At 39.2% G+C, this 22,746-nt stretch overlaps 1 protein-coding gene across 2 annotated transcripts in view; it reads left to right on the top strand.

The window, feature by feature from the left end:
• SLIT2 (slit guidance ligand 2) overlaps nt 1-22,746 on the top strand; it is a 417,531-nt gene that overhangs the window by 382,610 nt on the left and 12,175 nt on the right. For both annotated transcript variants that reach the window (XM_049886437.1, XM_049886436.1), the window contains exons 31-33: nt 504-641; nt 773-1,013; nt 3,378-3,508. In XM_049886437.1, coding sequence (XP_049742394.1) covers nt 504-641; nt 773-1,013; nt 3,378-3,508 — 510 coding nt within the window. The remainder of the gene's footprint in view (nt 1-503; nt 642-772; nt 1,014-3,377; nt 3,509-22,746) is intronic.

Raw genomic sequence — 22,746 nt, 5'->3', positions numbered from 1 at the left:
TTTCCAAAGTTGACATATTTGCTTTTCACAAAATTATGTTTTGTTCAAACGTATCCAGTCTGTATTGGAAAAGAAAACATGTTAATCACATGTTTAAATGTGCTTAATCTTCTCAGTAAATTTTACAACTGAGCGCTTTCATCATCCCAAGGGCTTAAGTGAATGAGACATAGTTGAAAATAAAGAATTCTGTAGGCAAATACCGTGTGTGTGGGGCGCGGGGGATGAAGAAGACCTTGGCTGCATTTATTCTGTTATTATTTGGATTTTGGAGGCCCTCTGTCATCAGGGAGATAAAATCCCCACTCCTCTGATGATGACATTGCGAAACCAAGAATACTTTGTGGGCTAGTACCATTTTCCAGGCATCCGTTTATTTTTGAATACTGTGAGTCTGTTCCAAATAAGTTTTGTAAAGTTTTTTTTTTTTTTAACGAAATGCAGTTGTTTTACTTACTTTAGCTCAGTTGGGTGTGACACCATGTATCTGCTTATTCAAACAGATGTGACTGTACTCCAGGATACATAGGCGAGCATTGCGACATTGATTTTGACGACTGTCAAGATAACAAGTGTAAAAATGGAGCCCACTGCACCGATGCAGTGAATGGCTATACCTGCATCTGCTCTGAAGGTTACAGGTAAAAACAGAAATATAGAGATTATGTTTTAAGTTAGGTCTTGCAGGGCACGATTCACACTGGTAATTAAGTTAAAAAAAAAAAAAAAAAAAAGAACACAATTAACATACTTCTTACTATTTACTCCTCAGTGGCTTGTTCTGTGAGTTTGGTCCGCCCATGGTTCTCCCTCGTACCAGCCCCTGTGATAATTTCGACTGTCAGAATGGAGCTCAGTGCATCATCAGGATAAATGAGCCAATATGCCAGTGTTTGCCCGGCTACCAGGGAGAGAAGTGTGAAAAATTAGTCAGTGTGAATTTTGTAAACAAAGAATCTTATCTTCAGATCCCTTCAGCCAAAGTTCGTCCTCAAACAAACATCACTCTTCAGGTAAGATTCACCCTCTAGCAAGATATGTTCTACTTCTAAGCCAAATTCGGCTTCAAAGACTGAGCATCCATGGTAGTTTGTGAGTGAGGTTTTTTTAAGTAGAAAGTTAAAGAACGTATGACGCGATGACAGAGAACACTCCCTGAGGGAAAAGCTTCAGTATTCTTCAACATTTCTCTTTTCAAAACTAAACAGGAACCAGGCATTTTTAGTCAGTTATGTGGACCCCAGGGGCTCAGAGGTTAAGAGCTTGACTACTAACCAAAAGGCTGGCAGTTTGAATCCACCAGCCACTCTTTGGAAACCCTGTGGGGCAGTTCTGCCCTGTCCTGTAGGGTCGCTTTAGGTCAGAATCGACTCAACGACAACGATTTTGGGTTTTGATCCTATGAAAAAAGACAGCAGCAATGGCAACAGAGTGTCATTGCTCAACTACTAGCCGAAAGATCAGTGGCTCAAACCCACCCAGAGGCACCTCCAGAGAAAGACCTTGCAATCTGCTTCCAAAAAGTCATAGCCGTTGAAAACCATATGGAGCACAGTTCTACTCTGACACACATGGAGTCAGCACGAGTCAGAATGGACTCATCAGCAACTAACAACAACAAAGACATGTCACACGTTGATCGCTATTGCTCCAAGTTCAGGTTTGGGGCAGGAGAGGATGTTCCACGTTGATCGCTGTTGCTGTAAGTTCAGGTTTGGGGCAGGAGGGGATGTTCCGCATTGATCGCTATTGCTCCAAGTTCAGGTTTGGGGCAGGAGAGGATGTTCTGCATTGATCGCTATTGCTCTAAGTTCAGGTTTGGGGCAGGAGAGGCTTTACTTAGGAAACAGGCTGCTGAGCGGAGCACAGGAAGAGAACGCTGACAGGCATGGGGCAGCGCACCTCAGCACAGCATTCAACCACTACCTTTTAGCTTTGCACCTAGAACCTTTAAGAATTAGCGTGAAACTAGCCACAACTTTGAAATTTTCCCACCAAGTTACTGTGTGCATTTGAGAAAGTCATTCTAATCTTTATGGAAGAGAGTGGATTTAAAAGAAAAAGCTGTCGTCACTTCAATTCCAACTCATGGTGCCCCCCGTGAGTGTCAGAGTAGAACTGTGCTCCACAGGGCTTTCAGTGGCAGATTTGTTTAGAAGTAAATTACCAATCCTTCCTTCCAAGGCACCTCTGGGTTGACGTGAACTGCCAGCCTTTCGGTTAGCAGCTGAGTGCTTTAATCGTTTTACACCACACAGGGACACCTAGGCTAGATTAAAATCCCATTGCCACCAAGTTGATTGTGACTCATGGCAACCCTATAGGAAAGAAGAGAATCATCCCATAGGATTTCCAAGGAGCAGCTAGCTGCTGGATTCAAACTGCCAGCCTTTTGTGTAGCAGCTAAGCTCTTAACCACAGTGCCACCAGGGCTCCTAAACCACATTGTTCTTGTTTTTAGGTGCCATTGAGTGGGTTCCAACTCACAGCAAACCTATAGGATCCCCTTCGGGTTTCCAAGGAGCAGCTGGTAGATTTGAACTGCAGACATTTTGGTTAGCAGCCAGGCTCTTAACCACTACACCACCAGGGCTCCAGGCTAGATTAGGGGTAATAAATTTAGGGCCTGTGGGGCAAATTGGGCCTACATGCCTGTTTTCTCTGGTTAGCAGAATATTTTTAAAAGATTTTTTATTGAATGACTTTATCCAGTTTCCTATAGACCCCAGCCCTTCTTTTTTTGGTTTACACTGACCTTCAAGAAAGGGGGAAAGGGTTCTATTGAAGTCATCATGAATGGGACTGTGGAAGGTAGCAGGCCTTCTTGAAGGAGCCTGTCTCCCTGCCTTCCACTGTTTTCCACATTGAATTGATATGAGACGTACACAGTGGCGTTCCCAAGCTTAAATCCTAATTTTTCCTTAACCAGTCCTTCAGAAACCCAAAAAGTCCAGATTGCAAGGTAAAAACAGAGATTTCCCCCTGTGCATTGCATAGTTGTAAAGAATTTTTTAATGGACTATGAAAATCAGTGTTATACTTTGCTGTCACATTTCATGTATACCCTAAACATCCGTAGTAGGAGCAAAACGAGTAGGTTTAAGTGAAAATCTCCAACACGGAAAGTTCTAGGCATATCCCATGCATTTACATAATAAGGATCTCTTATTATTTTAAATTTCTTTATGAATTTATTTGCAACAGAGTCATTTAGGAACCAATCATTTTTCAGATAATTTCAGCGTGCATTATTATTTTTTCTTGAAAAAGTGAAACCATGGAAGCAAATCTTCATTTAACAGTCTCCTCTTTCTGTTTGATGAAAGTGGTTTGGTTAACTTGTACATCCTAGTAATGCCGCGGTTGCTTTTTACTAGATTGCCACAGATGAAGACAGTGGAATCCTCCTGTATAAGGGTGACAGAGACCACATAGCGGTAGAACTCTACCGGGGACGTGTTCGTGCCAGCTATGACACCGGCTCTCACCCAGCTTCTGCCATTTACAGGTGAAGATCTCTCAGTTACTGGTAAAGGTGAAAAAAATTGATTAATGAAAAACCACTTCCCCTCCATCATTTTGTAACAGAGAGGGGAGGGAATAATTTGGTTACAACAGGCTTTATGATAAGTGTATTAGTTAGGAGCCTGGCAGGAACAGATGGTACGTTCAAGGTAAATGATTTGGGAAGAGGCTAATAAAGGGACTATTTACATAGGTGTGGGCAGGGATAGTGCAGAACCTGGGGCTAATAAGAGGGAGAAGGAATAATTATGGAAAACCATGCCCAGAAAAGGCTTTATGGAGAGGCTTGCTGTTTGTGGAGGAGCTGTGACCTTTAATAGAGAGAGGTAAGCAGTCCCAGTAACCCATCAGGAAGGGAATCAGGGGTTTAAATACTCTACTTCACTTTCCTTCCCCCCAGCAATGTCCTGGCCATGCTTCCCATTAGCCAAACCAGACCTCTAAAGTCAAGGAATTCATTGATTCCAACGACATAAAAAAAAAAAAACCAGACCTCTAAAGTCAAGGAATTCATTGATTCCAACAACATAGCTCACACAAATAAGCCTTCCAGGGCTCAGAGCAGAGTGAGACACGGGGAAAAGTAGCTCTAGAGACACAAATGCAAGACGCCCAGTACAGAGAGTAGTTTTAAGTTAACCATTCATGCAACACATAATTTATTGAGCAACTACTATGTGCCAGGCAATGTTCTGTTGTGATCCATAGGGTTTCAAAAGGACATCATGTTTGGTAATGTAGAGGACTAATGAAAACCAGGGAAACACTGAATGAGGTAGATTGACAGAGTAGCCGCAACAAAGAACTCAAACATGCCAACAATCAGGAAGATGGCACAGGATGGGGCAGTGTTTCATCCTGTCGTACATAAGGTCGCTATGAGTCAGTGTTTCATCCTGTCGTACATAAGGTCGCTATGAGTCGGGGTCAACTCAAGGGCAAGTAACAGCATGTGCCAAGCACTGTTCTAAACTCTAGGGAATAAAAGTCCCTGCCTTTATGAATCTAATACTTAATAAACAAATGGACACTTAAAATAATGTTATAGGTAATCTCGATCATTCAGTTTGGAAGTTTCCTAATAATAGAATTATATTGATATATTAAAGATGTGAAAGGGGTGAAATTCATGGGATATAAATCTTGGTGGAAATGTAAGCCTGTTTGAATATTTTTTGCATAAGACTAACCATCAGAGCCCCTCTGTTGGTCCCAACACTAACTCCCCATATTTCTACAGATGAGTTACCTAGCTAATTTCTTCACATGTAGAAATAACTGCTGCCATGTAGAGCAGGTGTCACAAAGTTATATGAAGTCATTTCTTCCAGGGAGGTAACTTAAATGAATCAAGCAGGTCAAGTACAAGAAAGAAATACGCTTTGACTCTTTTATTCTTGAAATGGTCTGACATTTTAGAGACGCTTTCTTCTACTACAAATAGCCTTGTTGTTGTTGGGTGCCATTGAGTGAATTTCAACTCATAGAAACGCCAGGTGACAGATAGAACTACCCCATAGGGTTTTATAGACTGTAATCTTTAGGGAAGCAAATCACCAGGTGTTTCTCTTTCAGATTCAAACTGCCAATCTTTTAGTTAGCGGGTGAGCATTTAATCCTTGTGCCACCAGGACCTCTTAAAAACAGCCTTAGTGATAATGGAGTAACAGGAGTGGTTGTGACTGGAGTGAACTAAAAGCAAATCCTTATCAAAACTGGACTATACCTACTCAGTTCTCCCTGAATGGAACAGTGGGAAATGCAGGCCCAGGTTTTAGCCAGAACTCCTGATTTCTTCACAGAAAAGCAGAAATCTGGAACTTTATATAAAATGTTCTCTCCTTCAAGTATTGACTGACATTTTTTTAAATAGTGTATGTGATGAACAAAACATATTTTGGCCACCAGTTGGTGGGCATTTTGGGGACAAAAAGTAGGGATACTGGCCTCTGTATCATTGGTGTTGTTCTTGTAGCTAGCAGTATGCTTTGTGTCTTATTTGATGCTTCATAATACTTGCGGAAGTAAATGCCAATTGTAGAGATCAATAGAATTTGATGAGTTATTTTGGTGATGAACTAGCCCACATGGGGATATTGAGAGCCTGGAAACAAGCACATAATTATTGGTTTCCAAATGGATTACAATAGTTATTTCATTTCCAAATGGCACTGATTTAAAGCCAACGTTTTATGTATCACTTAGCCTTAAATTATATAGCCTCGATTTGTTTCTGCCCATAAAAAGATTTCTAAAATTTGTGGTTCAGTTTTGTTTTTTTTTTAATTTTTTGTTCGTTTGTTTTATTTTATGCAGAGAAATAGCATAGACTTCTCAGAAACCAAAGCAGATGTTCTTCAGGTTGGCTTATTCCAGCTAGCATTGTCATAAAATAGACTTCAAGTATTTCTAAATGTGCCTTAAAAACTAAAGGGATTATTTCCAAATGAGGACATACTACAAAGTGTTTATTTTTGAGTTAATGCTCATTACCATTTTTGCGTAACAAACAAGTGTGTACCCTGTGACATTTATAAAAATAATATCATGTTGCACAATTTTCTTTTATGAGCCAGAAGTCCACGTTTTGGCTAGCAGATCGCCTAATGGAGAAATCTGCTGTGAGGTCCATGACAAACATAATTTTAATTTAATTCTTGCTTTTTAGTTTATGATATGCCAATCAAGAAAAATCACTTTTTTTTTTTAGTAAAGGATAAAAAATGAAAAGAAGCAATAATTACCTAGAATAATATCATACATATATATATAGGTTTTTATATATGTATATGGGAATATATGCGTGTGTGTGTATTGGAATGTATATGTGTGTGTGTGCTGGAATATGTGTGTGGGTGTAAACCAAAACCATTGCCATCGAATCAATTCTGACTCACAGCAACCCTATAGCAACCACACAGAACAGAGGAGAGCGGCCCCATAGAAGCAGTTGCCAAAGAGCACCTGGTGGATTGAAACTGCCAACATTTTGGTTAGCAGCCAAACTCTTAATTCCACCAGGGTTTAAGGAACACATATATTCATTTACACCCACACACATATTCCAATTTGAAATAGAACACATGCTTTTTGAAATGGAGACCTATGAGGAGGATTTAACTTATTTACTTATTTATTGGTAGCTAGTTTTTTTTCTTATTTTTTTAAATTTATTTTGTTGTCATTGTTGAGAATATACACAGCAAAACATACACCAATTCAACTATTTCTACATGTACAATTCAGTGACGTTGTTCACGTTCTTTGAGTTGTGCAACCATTCTCACCCTCCTTTTCTGAGTTCTTCCTCCTCCATTAACATAAACTCGCTGCCCCTAAGGTTCCTATCTCATCTATAGAGTTGCTGATGCCACTTTGATCCCACACAGATAGTTCTTAAAAGAGCATAATTCTCAAGGTGGATATTTTTTACAAGTTAAAGCAAACTGCCCTTTGATTTTAAGAAGATTTGAGGGGATATTGTGTCATAGATATATTTATAAAAAAAAAAAAAAAGAGTGGGTGCTGACTGAGACTGCTTATGTACAACCAAACACTTCGTGGAATTTGGTTCCATGGTTTGGAGGTATAGGGTCATGGTTTCATGGGACATCCCAGTTAATTGTCCTAATAACATGTTTAGTGCTTCTAACTCCTACTTTGTTGTGTGGTACCTGGGACCTTAAAAGCTTGCAAGCAGCCATCCAAGGCCCAACAGTTGGTCTCTACCCACTTGGAGCAACACAGGAAGAAGGAGACTCAGGAATACGAAGAGGACATAGAATGTGTGGCTAGTTGCTTCCATGAACAACTACCTCCTTTGCCCTGAGACCAGAAGAACTGGATGGTGCTGAGCGACCATTAGTGAATGTTTTGATTGGTGATTCTATAGAAGAATCCGGATCTAAAAGGGGAAAATACAGAACAGAATTTCAAATTCTCATGGACGCTAGACTTTCTTAAGCCATAGACTGGATGAACCCCCAAAACAATTGCCCTGAGATAATCTTTAAACCTTAAACCAAAAAAGATTAAATTCTTTTAACACACTAGGAGAATCTAGTATTTGGCAGATCAGATGTCATTGTGAGTAAAATGTGTGTGCAGATCCTTCCTTGGCCACTTAACATATATATATAAACTTAGTCAAGGTACTTCATCTTTCTGTGCCTCAGTATCCATCTTTGTAAATAATAACGTAGCACTATCCCATAAAGTAACCTAGTGTGAGTATTAAATACTAAACTATACATAAAATGTAAAGAACAGTGCATGCTATATAGTAAAAGCTCAAAAAATACTGTTTCAATCAGCATTATTATTAGTATACTGTTATACATCCCACCAGACATCTGTCAGTTTGTCATACTGTGGTGGCTTTCATGTTATCTGATATTGGAAGCTTTGCCACCTGTATTTAAAACACCAGCAGGATCCCTCTTGGTGGACAGTTTTCAGTGGAGCTTCCAAACCAAGACAGACTGAGAAGAAAGACCTGACGATCTACTTCTGAAAAAATTGGACAGCGAAAACTTTTTCAATAACAGCAGGTCATGGTCTGATATAGTGCCAGCAGCAGCAGATGAGCCCCTCAGGTTGGAAGGGACTCAAAATACGACCGGGGAAGAGCTGCCTCCTCAAAGTAGAGTTGACCTTAATGACATGGATGGCGTCAAGATTTTAAGACCTTCATTTGCTGATATGGCACGACTCAAAATGAGAAGAAATGGCTGAAAACATCCATTAATAATCAGAACGTGGAATGTAGAAAGTGTAAATGTAGGAAAATTAGAAGTCTTCAAAAATGAAATGGAACCATGAAAATTGATATCTTAGGCATTATTGAGCTGAAGGGGACTGGTATTGGCCATTTTGAATAAGACAATCCTATTCTAGTATGCCAGGAATGACAGATTGAAGAGGAAAGGCATTGGGTTCGTCATCGAAAAGAACACTTCAAGATCTATTCTGAAGTACAAAGCTGTCAATGATAGGATAATATCCATACGCCTACAAGGAAGACCAGTTAATACTACTGTTATTCAAATTTATGCACCAACCACTAATGCCAAAGATGAGGAAACTGAAGATTTTTACCAACTTCTACAGACTGAAGTTGATCAAACATGCAATCAATATGCATTGATAATTACTGGCAATTGGAATGTGAAAGTTAGAAACACAGAAGGATCAGTAGTTGGAAAATATGGCCACGATAATGGAAACAATGCCAGGGATCACGTGAGAGAATTTTGCAAGACCAACAACTTATTCGTTGTAAATACTTTTCTTAAACAATGTGAACAGTGACCATACACATGGACCTCACCAGACCAAATGCACAGGAATCAAATCAATTCCATCTACGGAAACAGATGATGAAAAAGCTCAATAACATCAGTCACAACAAGGTCAGGGACCAACTTCGCAACAGACCATCAACTGTTCATGTGCAATTTCAAGTTGAAGTTGAAGAAAATTAAAAGAAGACCACAGAGCAAAAATACGACCTTGAGCATATCCCACCTGAACTTGGAGACCATTTTAAGAATGGATTTGACACAAGGAACATTAGTGAGCAAACAGCAGACAAGCTGTGGGATGACATGAAGGATATCACACATGAAGAAAGCAAAAGTCATTAAAATGACAGGAAAAAAAGAAGAGACCTAAATGGATGTCAGAAGAGACCCTGCAACTTGCTGTTGAACGTAAACTAGCTAAAACAAATGGAAAAAATGATGAAATAAAAGAGCAGAATAGAAGATACCAAAAGGCAACTTGAGAAGATAGAGTATTATAATGAAATGTGCAGAGACCTGGCGTTAGAAAACCAAAAGGGAAGAACACATTGGGCATTTCTCAAGCTGAAGGAACTGAAGAAAAGGTTCAGGCCTCTAGTTGCAATAGTGAAGGACTCTATGGGCAAAATATTGAATGACACAGAAAGCATCAAAAGAATATGGAAGACAGAGTCACTGTACGAAAAGACTTGATCGACATTCAACCATTTCAGGAGGTAGAATATGATCAAGAACCAATGGCACTGAAGGAAGAAGTGAGAGCTTTATTGGAACGATAAAAAACAAGGCTCCAGGAATTGACGGAATACCAACTGAGCTGTTTCAACAAACAGATGCAGCACTAGAAGTGCTCACTCATCTATGCCAAATTTGGAAGACAGGTACCTGGCCACCCAACTAGAAGAGATCCATGTTTGTGCCCATTCTAAATAAAGGCGAGCCAAAAGAATGCAGAAATTATCAAACAATATCATTAATATCACACTCAAGTAAAATTTTTCTGAAGATAATTCAAAAACAGTTGTGACAGTACATCAACAGGAAACTGCCAGAAATTCAAGCAGAAATCATAAGAGGGCATGGAACAAGGGATATCATTGCTGATGTCAGAAGGATCTTGGCTGAAAGCAGAGAATACCAGAAAGATGTTTACTGTGTTTTATTGACTAGGCAAAGGCATTCAATTGTGTGGATCATAACAAATTATAGATAACATTGTGGAGAATGGGAATTCCAGAACACTTGATTGTGCTCATGCGGAACCTGCGCATAGACCAATAGGTGGTTGTTCAAAGAGAACAAAGGGATGCTGCATGGATTAAAATTAGGAAAAGTATGTGAGGGTTGTATCCTTTCACCATACTTAGTCAATCTGTATGTTGAGCAAGTAATCTGAGAAGCTGGACTATCAGAAGAATGTGCCATCAGGATTGGTGGGAGACTCATTAATAATCTGCGATATGCAGATGATGTAACCTTGCCTGCTGAAAGTGAAGAGGACTTGAAGCACTTAATGAAGATCAAAAACTACAGCTTCCAATTTGGATTACACTTCAACATAAAGAAAACAAAAACCCTCACATCTGGACCAATAAGCAACATCATGATAAATGGAGAATAAATTGAAGTTGTCAAAGATTTCATTTTATATGGATCCGCAAGCAACACCCATGGAAGCAGCAGTCAAGAAATCAAGAGATGCATTGCATTGAGCAAATCTGCTGCAAAACACCTCTTTAAAGTGTTGAAAAGCAAGGATGTCACTTTGAGGACTAGGGTGTGCCTGACCCAAGCCATGATATTTTCAATCGCCTCATATGCATGGGAAGCCTGGACAATGAGTAAGGAGGACTGACGAAGAAATGATGCATTTGAATTATGGTGTTGGTGAAAAATATTGAATATACCATGAATTTCTGGAAAAATTAACAAGGGGGTCTTGAAAGTAATACAGCCAGGAAGCTAGAATGGCAAGACCTCGTCTCATTTACTTTGGACACGTTATCTGGAGGGACTAGTGCCTGGAGAAGGACATCATGCGGGTAAAGTAGAGTGTCAGCAAAAAAGAGGAAGACCCTTGACAAGATGGATTGACACAGTGGCTGTGACAGTGGGCTCAAACAGAGTAGTGATTGTGAGGAGGGTGCAAGACTGGGCAGTGTTTCGTTCTGTTGTGCATAGGGTGGCTGTGAGTCAGAACTGACCCAGTGACACCTAACAATAGCAACTACAACATTATACCTACCCTGGAGTGAGACCATGGGCGGTACAAATGGTTAAGCGCTTGAGTACTAGCTGAAAGGTTGGTGCTTTGAACCCCAATAGGGACACCTCAGGGAGACAAGCCTGGCGATCTGTTTCCAAAAGGTCACAGCCTTGAAAATCCTATGGCACATAACAACAATATATATGTTCTTATTCTTAGCAATACTTAACTGGTTTGCCGTGGAATTTTTTTCTTCTAAGTTAAAAAAAAAAATTTTTTTTTTTTAAGTTAATCACATTTTTTTCAGAGATATTTTTAATGTAGGAAAAGAATAATTTGCAGAGTTAAAGGATGCCCTAACCCTATTTTCATACAGGTCCTTCTGAAACAGGTTTTGTTTTGCACAATTAAGGATTCATGGTAAACAACCTTGAACACAAACCACTAAAATTTGTATTTGCCTTTAGATAATCACCTTTATGGTGTTACACAATGTGCTTTGCTGAACAATGAGGAAAAATTAAAGTGCCACTTTTCAACTTTTACGACCTCTCTTGGCAGCTGTTAACCCCAGGGCATCCTTTTAGACATGTTCTTCTCCCTCACCACCCACATCAACCCAAGTCAATCAGGGAGCCCTCTTGATTCTGCCATCTCAAGATTTCTTTAATCCGCTAACTTTTTTCCATTCTCCCTGTCACTCATTTTTTTAATATGAATTACTCTGTTCCCTAACTATTGTCTCTCTCCAATTTAATCTTCATTCTGTGACCAGACTAATCTTAAATTACACACCTTTCCTTCCTTCCTTCCTTGCTTGTGTCCTTCCTCCCTCCTTCCCTCCCTCCCTTCCTTCCCTTCTTCATCTTCTCCTCCTCCCCCTTCTTCTTCTCCTTCTTTCTCTCTTTCTTTTTTCTCTCTCAGTGAATTCCATTGAGTTGATATACCTTAGTTTATTTAGAAAGAAACTTGGGTTGTTTCCAAACTTCTCTTTTTACCAACAATGCCACAGTGAATTATTTTGTACACATGTCTTTTCTTATGTCAGCAGGTATATCTTTTCTTAAACCATTCAGTGGCTTTGTACTGCCCACAAAAGAAAGTTCAAGCTTCTGTATTTGATTCTCCTTCTTTTTTTAAACCTGTAGTTAATTCCTTCTCCAATTTCCCATAATGAGACTTTGTCCCATTGGTTTTCCTTATTTTCTCTTATATCATAAGTCTTTGTCTACTGGATCTTACCTTTCAGTTGAAAAAGAAGCTCAAATGTTTAAGGATTCCATAGGTTCTATCTTTACCTTCCTTCTTTATAAGCACTTGCCTCTCCCTCTGGGTAGATTTCATATTTTTTTCCCCTGCTGCTTTTATTATTAGCATTATGCTTATGAGTTATATATGTATTTATTTCGTCTTCACTGTCCTCACTCATAAACTCCAGACCCAAATTCTCATTGGCTATCTAGCAATACAGGAAAGTCTTTCTGGTATCCCTTTCTGGAGTATAGCCAAGGGGTTGAAAGTATACCCACTATACTCAGACATTGATGGTGGAAATACAGATTGTTTACAATTTCTGTAGAGAGCAATTTGGAAATGCCTGTCAGAATTATAAAGATATTTACCCCAGGACCTGTGTAATCCCGCTTCTGGGAATCTACCCTACAAATATACCGGCAGACATAGAAATGACATATGTACAAAGTAATTCACTGTGGCACTGTTTGTGAAAATGGAAGTCTGGAAACAGCCAGAGTTTCTTTCTAAATAAACTATGGTATACCCACTCAATGGAATTTACTGTGAAAGAAAGAAAGAGAGCCAATGAATAAGGAAGCTGTCTATGCATACTAAACCAAAACCAAACCCATTACCTTTGAGTCAATTCCGACTCATAGTGATCCTATAGGACAAAGTAGAACTGCTTCATAGGGTTTCCAAGGAGCAACTGGTGGATTCGAACTGCCAGCCTTTTGGTTAGCAGCCAAGCTCTTAACGAGTCTGCCGACAGGGCTGTACATGTAAAATTGAAAAATTTTCAAAATATACTGCTAAGTTAAAAAAAAAAAAAAAGCAAGGCAGAACAGTGAAAAGGAGTGTAAAAATGTACATGTTTGTGTCACCATGTGTTTGCATAAGGAAAAGCTAGTGATGAAGAGGTGGGGGAGAGGGGCAAGAATTCTACATGAAACCATTTTCCATCACTTGGAGTTCTGATCCATTTGAATGTCCCTCTCAGCACTCAAAAATAAAATTGAAGTAACAGAAAAGAGCAGATGCTCTAAAGACAGGCTGCCTTGATTCAAGTCCCAACTACGCCGATAGCCATCTACTAACAAATTCTCTAAGATAAAAGGGGTGTCTTGGGCAAATTACAGATGCTCCCAGGGCCCCAGGTTTCTCTTCCATTAAATGGGGCTAGTAAGTGATTTTTTTTTTTAGTAAGTGATAGTGTCCTCCCTGTGGGGTTATGGTAAAAATTTTACAATTTGATATAATGCAAAACAAATGGTACATAGCGTTAGCTAGACAATCACAAATTCAGAATGCCCAAAACAACTCATTTCATTTGTTTCATTCAAACCTATATTGTCTTTGCATTCCTTAATTCGTTGGGCCCTGGTGGTGCCAGTGGTAAAGAACTCAGCTGCACACCAAAAGGTTGGGGGCTCAGATCCACCAGGTGTTCCTTGGAAACCCTATGGGGTACTTTTACTCTGTCCTATAAGGTCGCCATGAGTCGCAACCAACTCAATAGCAACAGGTTTGGTTTGGGGCCCACTGGTGGGGTAGACTTGCTCCTAATCCTTTTCTTCCCTTCGCCTTTAACTTGCAGTTCCTCCCAAGTCTTAACTCTGCTCCCTCTCGTTTTCTTGCCTTTATCCAGTTGCCTCTGTCCCCTTGCATAAGCTCTTACTAGAGAGTAAGCTCTGCGATGAAAGGCACCATTTCCCCGTCGTTTTGGTACAATCCATCAGTAACCCTGTTACAGACAGCTTTCCCATAAGCTGCCTGATAAAAACTTCATTGGACTGAATTAAATTTTCAAATCTTGATCTGATTAAAACACATCATACAAATGTTTTAGAGGGGTATTTTTATATAATTTTATCTCAGAGAATTTGTTCAGTTTATTGAATCCACTCTCATTCTTACAATATTTTATAAAATTTACTTTGGGTAGAACTTCGTTTTCTAAATCAGGCAGTATTTAACATGCTATTTGCATATCATGCATAGTAACAATTTGTGCATCAGGTGCATATTTTCAGTGGCCTGGTTAATTTTCAACACCGGGGAAATGGATTTTGTTTATTTTAGTTAAGAGAAACCTAATAGAATTAGAAACACAAGTAATCCTACATTAAGCTATTGTTTCTATGGGATTTTTTTTTTCTTTTCTTTTTTTTTGCCTACAAAATTCCATTTTAGATGCCAGTTAGTTTTTCAAATAAGTTGAAATGAAGACAGCTATTTTATGGAATTATATCTAGGAGAGAATAGTTAATAGAGCTTCAAGTGTGTTTACAAAAACCAAAGATGTAGCAATTATTCCTTTTTCAGTAGGCCAAAAGTGGCATGCACATTTTTTCATTTTATTTCTTAAGAACATCCTTATGGAAGATTGTGGCTTTTTGTAAACATACCTACCATTGGCAGTGTGCTGGCAGTGGTGTACAATAGTTGTTTTCAAATAGCATTCATCAGGCTCTCCTAAAGACATGTTAAAAACAGATTGCTGGGCTCCACCACTAGAGTTTCTGATTCAGTGGGTTAAGTCTGGGGTGGGCCCCAGAATTTGAATTTCTCTCAAGTTCCAGGTGATGTTATGGCCCAGGGACCATACTTCAAGAACCACTTCTGTAGAAAGAACATAACTGAGCTGCGCTCTCAGAGCCGATGGTGGGCATCCCTTCCCATCTCCGAGTTCAATGACATCATGCTTTATGTTGGTCTTAAATCAGTCATGGTGAGAGTTATTCCACCATTGCTGCTGCTCTTAGGTGCCGTCGAGTTGGTTCTGACTCAAAGGACCCTACGCAGAACAGAACGAAACGCTGCCTGGTCCTGCGCTATCCTCACAATTTTTGCTGTGCTTGAGCCCATTGTTGCAGCCACTGTGTTAATCCATCACATTGAGGGTCTTGCTGTTTTTCACTGACCCTCTACTTGACCAAGCATGGAAATCAACAAATGCTACAAACTGTGTTTTGTTTTTTTCCAGAGAGCCAGTTGTTAAACATTTGCCAGCACCCCAGTGTCTAAAGGGCTATAGTCAGCAGCAACTGGATGACACGATCCGCCTAATGAGTGAATGAATATAGAGTTTGGCAAACCATGCCTAATCATTACAGTGCTTAGAGAATAGAACAAAGAGGGACTTAGCAATAGTGCAATGAATGAATAAATGAATGAATGAATTGTAGCCTATATATAAAGCCAATATCAATAGTAAGCCCTCAGACAAGAATGGAGTAACACATTTTTTAATAATTTATTTTTTAGTGTTGATGAGAATATACACAACAGAACGTACACCAGTTCAACAATTTTTACATGTACAATTCAGTGACATTGATTATATGCTTCAAGTTCTGCAGCCATTCTCACTCTCCTTTTCTGCATTGTTCCTCCCTCATTAACATAAACTCAGGGTCACCTAAAAAATAAGCTTCCTATTTAACCTTTCAGGTTGCTCTTGTCACTTTGATCCCATATAGATAGTTCTTTAAAAGGGTACAATGCTCAAGGCAGACATTCTTAGACAATAATTAAGTAAAATTATTGTTTGGTTTAAAGAAGACTAGGGATATTTTTGGTTTAAGGTTTAAAGATTATCTCAGGGCAATAGTTGTAGGGGTTCATCTAGTCTCAGTGGCTCCAGAAAGTCTGGCTCCCATGAGATTTTGAAATTTTCTTCTGCATACTTCCCCCTTTTGATCAGGATTTGTCTATAGAATCTTTGATCAAAATGTTCAGTAATGGTAGCTAGGCACCATTCAGGTCTTCTGGCTTCAAGACAAAGGAGGCAGTTGTTCATGGAAGCAATTAGACAGATAAAGGTACTGTCCTTCAAAGTGACTTTTTTTTTAAATCTAGGTAGGGGGAAACTGGATTTTTTATTAATAAAAATTGTATGCTTTCTTTCTTTAGATTTTAATTAATGTTGTTTACCAAACCAGAAAACTTCTTTGGAGACACAGTTAATTATTTTAAAAATCAGGATATCAGATGAACCACTTTCCCAGTGTACAACAATGTACCATGTATTTATCAGTTTAGAGTTGAGGGCCCTTCACAGCTTCAGGGGATCCAAGAGTCGGAATCAACTCGACAGCACTGGGGACTGTTAGGTTGAAGTCCCCGGGTGACATGAATAGTTTGCACTCAACTACTAACCTAACAGTTAGTAGCTCAAACTAACCCAGTGGCACCCACCACAGAAGAAAGGCCTGGCAATCTGCTTACATTAAAATTACAGATAAGAAAATTCTATGGAGCAGTTTTGTTGTGTAACACACAGGGTCACTATGAGTCAGATTCAGCTTGACAGCAGTGGGCTTGGGTTTAGTCTGGTACTCTTACATTAAGGAGCTCTAGTTGTGCAGTGGTTAAGCATGGAGCTGCTAACTGAAAGGTCAGCGGTTTGAACCCACCAGGCACTCTGTGCGAGAAAGATGTAGCAGTCTGCTTCCATAAAGATGACAACCTTGGAAACCCCATGGTGCAGTTCTCCTCTGTCCTGTAGGGTCGCTATGAGTGGGAATCAACTCAACTGCAAAGGGGCTGGTTTGGTTTGGGTTACTGTTAGCCTGGATTAGTTAAATCACCTGTGCATTATGCAACTTACAGGCTTTAAAAAAAAATCAACAGAGAAGGTCCCTTCTCCTAAGGAATTTAGTCTTGTTGGGAAACAATAGATACAATCCGTATGTTCTCATTTTCAAGGTATCCTCTCAGTCCTTCTTAATAAGCCGTATGCAAAGCTATCACCCTTTACTGTCTTTATGACCTTTGGAAAGTTATCCCCTTTGTGCTTTGGTTTCCTCATCTGAAGAATTGGAATTTTCTCTATTTTTAAGTATGGTGGGCTAAAATTCATGGTTGTGAGCGCAAAGCACCCAGCAGCATGCTTGGCTCAAAGTCGGCTCTCAGTTATTGGTAATTTTGGTGATTTATGGATATGCTTCTTGCTCAGATATCCAGACGCTGATATTTTACTGCCTTCCATGTGACCCTATGGTACGCTCAAGTGCAGGGGTCCCTGCCTGTCTAGTTTAATGCATTTTTATTTAAAGTAGGTCTTTTTCTTCAAAAGCACTGATTAAAATATTTTCCTTTTTATAAAAGTAAATTATTTTTTAAAACTTTCTTCTGAAAAACTGGTATGTATATACATAAATTCCTTTATTCTCGTTTGGCTTCCTATTCCTTTTGATTTAAACAGGCAGAGAAGGGACTTTTTGTTGACATTCCCACTTCACAGATGAAAAACTTCAGCCCAGAAATATCAAAATGAGATGGCCAGTTGAGTTTGTGGGGTTTCTGATTCCTAGCCCATTGCAGAGACTATTTTTAAGTCAAAAGGTTGGAGTTCACATAACAACAGCAATGACAAAAAAAGCTGTTTACTGTTATTAAACTGTTAATATACCTTAAGGTTTCTGGCTGAAATAGAGATATTAAAATGCCATTGTTAATATGTCCTGCCTAAGTAGAGCAGAGAAAGAAAATCAGAGACATTTTAGAACTCTTTTCTTTTGGAGCACTGGAGCCCTGATGGCATCATGGTTAAGAGCTCAGCTGCTAACCAGAAGATTGGTAGTTCGAATCTACTAGTCACTCCCTGGAAACCCAATGGGGCAGTTCTACTTCGACTTACAGAGTCACTATGAGTGGGAGTCGACTCAATGGCAATGAGTTTGGTTTTTGGGGTTTGGTTGTGCAGTGGTTAAGAGCTTGGCTGCTAACCAAAAGGTCAGCAGTTTTAATCCACCAGCCACTCCTTGCAAGCCCTTTGGGGCAGTCCTACTCTTTCCTATAGAGTCACTATGAGTTGGAATCAATTCAATGGCAACAGCTTTGTTTGTTTGTTTTTCTTTCTTTCTTTTCTTTTAAGCCCTGAGTCACAACCCTTTCTGCAGCAAACTACAAGGTGTAGTAGAGTAATTGCCTTATTCATACATCTATTTGCAGATTAGAAATTCAAGAAAATAAAATCTCAGGTAATGGATGAATGTAGAAATCACCTACTAATGGTAATGAATGCAATTTATGTTCCCCGTGGAAAGGCTCAATGTTAAGTGGTTCACTTGTGACTTTTGTGAGTCATCAAATATATAGTTCTCTAGGGAGTGGTGAAAGAGAGTTTATCAATACTTACCAGAACCCAAAAGGATGTTATGTACTCCTAGTGGGTATATACGGATAGATGACGGTGATAGACTGCAGAATTGATGATAGTTCAGTTTTATCATGTAACAAAACCAAACCAAACCCGCTGCCGCCAAGTTGATTCTGACTCATAGTGACCCTATAGGGTAGAGTAGAAAATGCCCCATAGAGTTTCCAAGGAGCACCTGGCGGATTCGAACTGCTGACCTTTTCGTTAGCAGCTGTACCACTTAACCACTACACCACCAGGGTTTTTATCATGTAACAGCCCGTGTATTAATCATTGCTGTTGTTTTCAAAGGGAATGTAGGCAAGGGATTCTGGGGACTCCCCTAGTTTATCCCATGTTTTAGAAGACTGTGTGAAACATTGACTTGAGATGCTCTTAGTTCTGACATTGTCTCTTTGGTCCCCCATATCATGTTTAAGAACAAAGATTATGAAAATATAAATTTCACAGTACTTATCTTTTAAAGGCCAGAGGTAGGCCTCACTTAATTCCATGGAGATACAAATGGAATTTAGCTCAGTGGCAGCTCTGAACAGGATCCAGAATTACCAGGTTAGACATATAAATCTTTTTTGGGGGAAGAAAAATCTCCACAGTGACTTTTGTATTAGTTTTGTCATCTGACTAGACAGAGTCTCACTCATAAATTTGGAAAATAAAACCCAAAACCAGTTGTCACATCCACATGTCCTTCAAACTCTCATTGTAAGTTTGTTTTTTTGTTGTTGTCTTTTTTTAAACAATTCAATGATTTCTGGTATATATACGTAGTTGAACAACAATCGTAATTAGGTTATTTTTATAGAATTTTATTTCATGGCTATTTGAGAGAGAAGTCATGTGTTAAAGGCTAGTTAGTGGTGTTCATTTGTACGGTACTAGATACTCTTCAGATTTTTTATTAGAAAAATGGTGCATAATAGTTTAGAACAGGTTCAAAGAGTTAAGAACAAAAATCAAATCTCTGCTTAGCTACTAAGTTCTATGTCACCTTGACTGCCCTGAATGTCTCAACTCTTAGGGTTGTTGAGAGGTTTGAATGAGTTGACATATGTGAAGTTCTTAGAACAAGGCTGTTAGGTGCCATCTAGTCCATTCCAACTCAAAGCGACCCTGTGTACATCAGAAGGAAACACTGCCCAGTCCTGCACCATCCCCACAATCCTTGCTATGTTTGAGCCCATTGTTGCAGCCACTGCATCAGTCCATCTCATTGAAGGTCTTCCTGTTCTGCTCACCCTCCACTTTATCAAGCCTGTTGTCCTTTTCCAGGGATTGATCCCTCCTGATAACATGTCCAAAGTAGGTGAGACGAAGTCTCGCCGCCCTCACTTCTAAGGAACATTCTTCTAGCAGTCTGTATTCTTCGCCAACACTGTAATTCAAATCTATCAGTTTTTCTTCCATCTTTGGTCTTAGAACAATACCTGCACCATAATATGTGTGATTTAAGTGTTTAGTCTGATGAGTCGCATTTCCCTGATGAGAATAAGAAAGCAGAGAAAAATTTCCTGAGGTCAGACTCACTCCAGGCCACATGTCTAATGACAGAACTAAGTCAGACTGAGGAAGGTTTATCACCCAGCATTATTTTTCAGGAGGTTATTAGGTGCCCTTGAATCGATTTTGACTCATAGCAACACCCCCACGACAGAATAGAATTGTACTGTAGAGTTTTCTAAGCTATAATCTTTATGGTAGCAAATAGCCAGGTCTTTTCTCCTATGGAGTCTCTGGGTAGATTTGAACCACCAACCGTTCAGTTAGCAGCCAAGTGCTTAATCATTGTGCCAGCAGGGCTCCTTCTCTCAGGATAACACTGCTGAAATATTCCAAAATATCTTATGATTTTGAACGTTAAGAGTTACCTGCCTTAAATATGCCTGAAGCCTCTTGATATTCTAGTTAATATTACTTAAAAATATATGTATATACGTATATGTATATGTTATTCTTAACACACCTCTATTATATTTATTTAACAAATGTTTGAACATTTACCATTTACCAGACACTCTGCTGGATACTTTAATAGGACAGAAATAAAGAATTCATGGCCTCCGCTCTAAAGTACCTTACAATTAGTGGAAGTCGAAGATGTACACTTAAAAAAAAAAGAAGGAACAAGCAAGGGAATGACAGAGCAGCAAATAAAGTGAACTGCTGATAAAATTACTCATTTCTAGTTTCCCAGCTGAAACACTGAATTAGAGTTTGCCAAACCTTAAAGGTCTTTAATCATTCAGTTGTACTGCTTCAAGTAACACCTAAAGATAACATGCTCAGATTGATTGCCTAAGACCAGTGCATGCCCAAGAACCCATTCCTCAATACATCTTCATCTTTTCTTTGCAATTATACACCAAAAAGGGGGCCTCAATATTAATAGTTATAATTTAATTAAGGTCAGTGCTCACAGAGCATCTATATAAAACCACTCAGGGTTGTATATGATGATCACAGGGAATTACCAGGGAATTTACCAGGTTCTCTGTGTATATCTTTATTTTAATCTCATATAATACTTTCAAACTTCTAGTAACTTGAACAAGGCGTGGTCCAAGGAAGTTATATTTCTGCTAGTCCTTAACATTATCTTACAATTAATATTAAAAATTAAAGGTGAGATGGTCAAATCACATTGATTAAGGGTAGGGTTTCATAGCCGATTATTAGAATAGCTGTCAATAAGTTGTACACTTGTAAAAAGTTGAATTGGCAAAAGTTGTGTGATAGATACATTTGTAACAACTACCAAAAAGAAAAAAGAGTAGCTGCTGAGGCAGCTTATGTACAACCAAACACTTCATGGGATTTGGTTCCTTGGTTTGGAGGTTTAAAGTCATGGTTTCATGGGACATCCCAATTAATTGGCCTTATAACATGTTTAGTGCTTCTTTTCTATCTCCTAATTCATTGCGTACTGCCTGGGGTCTTAAAATCTTGCAAGTGGCCATCTAAAGCACAACAATTAGTCTCTGTTCACCTGGAGCAACAGAGAAAGAAGGAGAATCAGGAACAGGAGAAGAATACGGAATGTGTGGCTAATTGCCTCCGTGAACAACTACCACCTTTGCCGGATTAGACCAGAACTGAATGGCGTCCAGCTACCATTACTGAACATTTTGATCAAAGATTCCATAGAAAAATCCTGATCAGGAGGGGGAGAATGCAGAGCAAAATTTCCAATTTTCATGAACTCTAGACTATCTGGAGCCATGGAGGATGGATCAACCCTTGAGACTATTGCCTTGAAAATACCCCTTGAAATCATCTTAAAACTGAACAGTAGTTTAGCTTAACTAGTAAAAGAAAGAAAGGTCTGCCTTGAGCATTATGGTCTTTTAAGAACTACCTGTATGGGATCAAATTGAAAGCAGCAACTTGAAAGATTACATAGGAACCTTGGGCAGTGAGTTGATGTTAATGAGGGAGGAACAACTCAGGAAAGGAGGGTGAGAATAGTTGTACAACGCGAAGAAAGTAACCGGTGTCACTGGATTGCATATGTAGAAACTGTTGAAATGGTGTCTAGTTTTGCTGTGTATATTCTCAACAACGACAGAATAAATAAAATTTAGAAACAAAATAAATAAAGCTGAATTAAATTTCTTCCTCAAGAAGAGCCTGACAGTATTAGATTATTTAGATGATGATGGTGGTGCTGGTGGTGATAGTAATATCTGTCATTTAATTTTACACTTCGTATCCATCAGCTGGAAACCCTGGTGGCGTAGTGGTTAAGTGCTACGACTGCTAACCAAAGGGTCGGCAGTTCGAATCCGCCAGGCGCTCCTTGGAAGCTCGATGGGGCAGTTCTACTCTGTCCTATAGGGTCACTATGAATCGGAATTGACTTGACAGCACTGGGTTGGGTTTTTGGTTTGGTATCCATCAGCTGCTGCTTGGAAACCCTGTAGGACAGTTTTACTGTATCCTATAGGGTCACTATGAGTCAGAATCAACTACGTGGGTTGGGTTTTTTATTTTGTTTTATGTGCTAGATGCTGTGCAGTGCATTTTAGAAAAGTCGTTTCATTTGTACCCAAATCACTCACAGGAGGGAGGCATATTTATTAGCATTTACTGGTGATAAAACTGATGTTTATTAGTAATTAAGTAAATTGAGTTCCCACATGTAATGAATGCAGGAGCAGTATTCAGATCCCAGTTTATCTAACTCCAAAACCTGTATGCTTAACCACTAGCCGATGTCGCTGCTCAACATATCACCTTAGAAGACAGTGATATTTAAGCCTACTCACAGTTACTGTGCAACTTTAGTTAGAAAATGATTTCTTAATGTATAT

Source organism: Elephas maximus, chromosome 5 (assembly GCF_024166365.1).
Source record: "Elephas maximus indicus isolate mEleMax1 chromosome 5, mEleMax1 primary haplotype, whole genome shotgun sequence".
Taxonomy (NCBI): domain Eukaryota; kingdom Metazoa; phylum Chordata; class Mammalia; order Proboscidea; family Elephantidae; genus Elephas; species Elephas maximus.
This window is presented reverse-complemented; position numbering and strand designations above follow the sequence as displayed.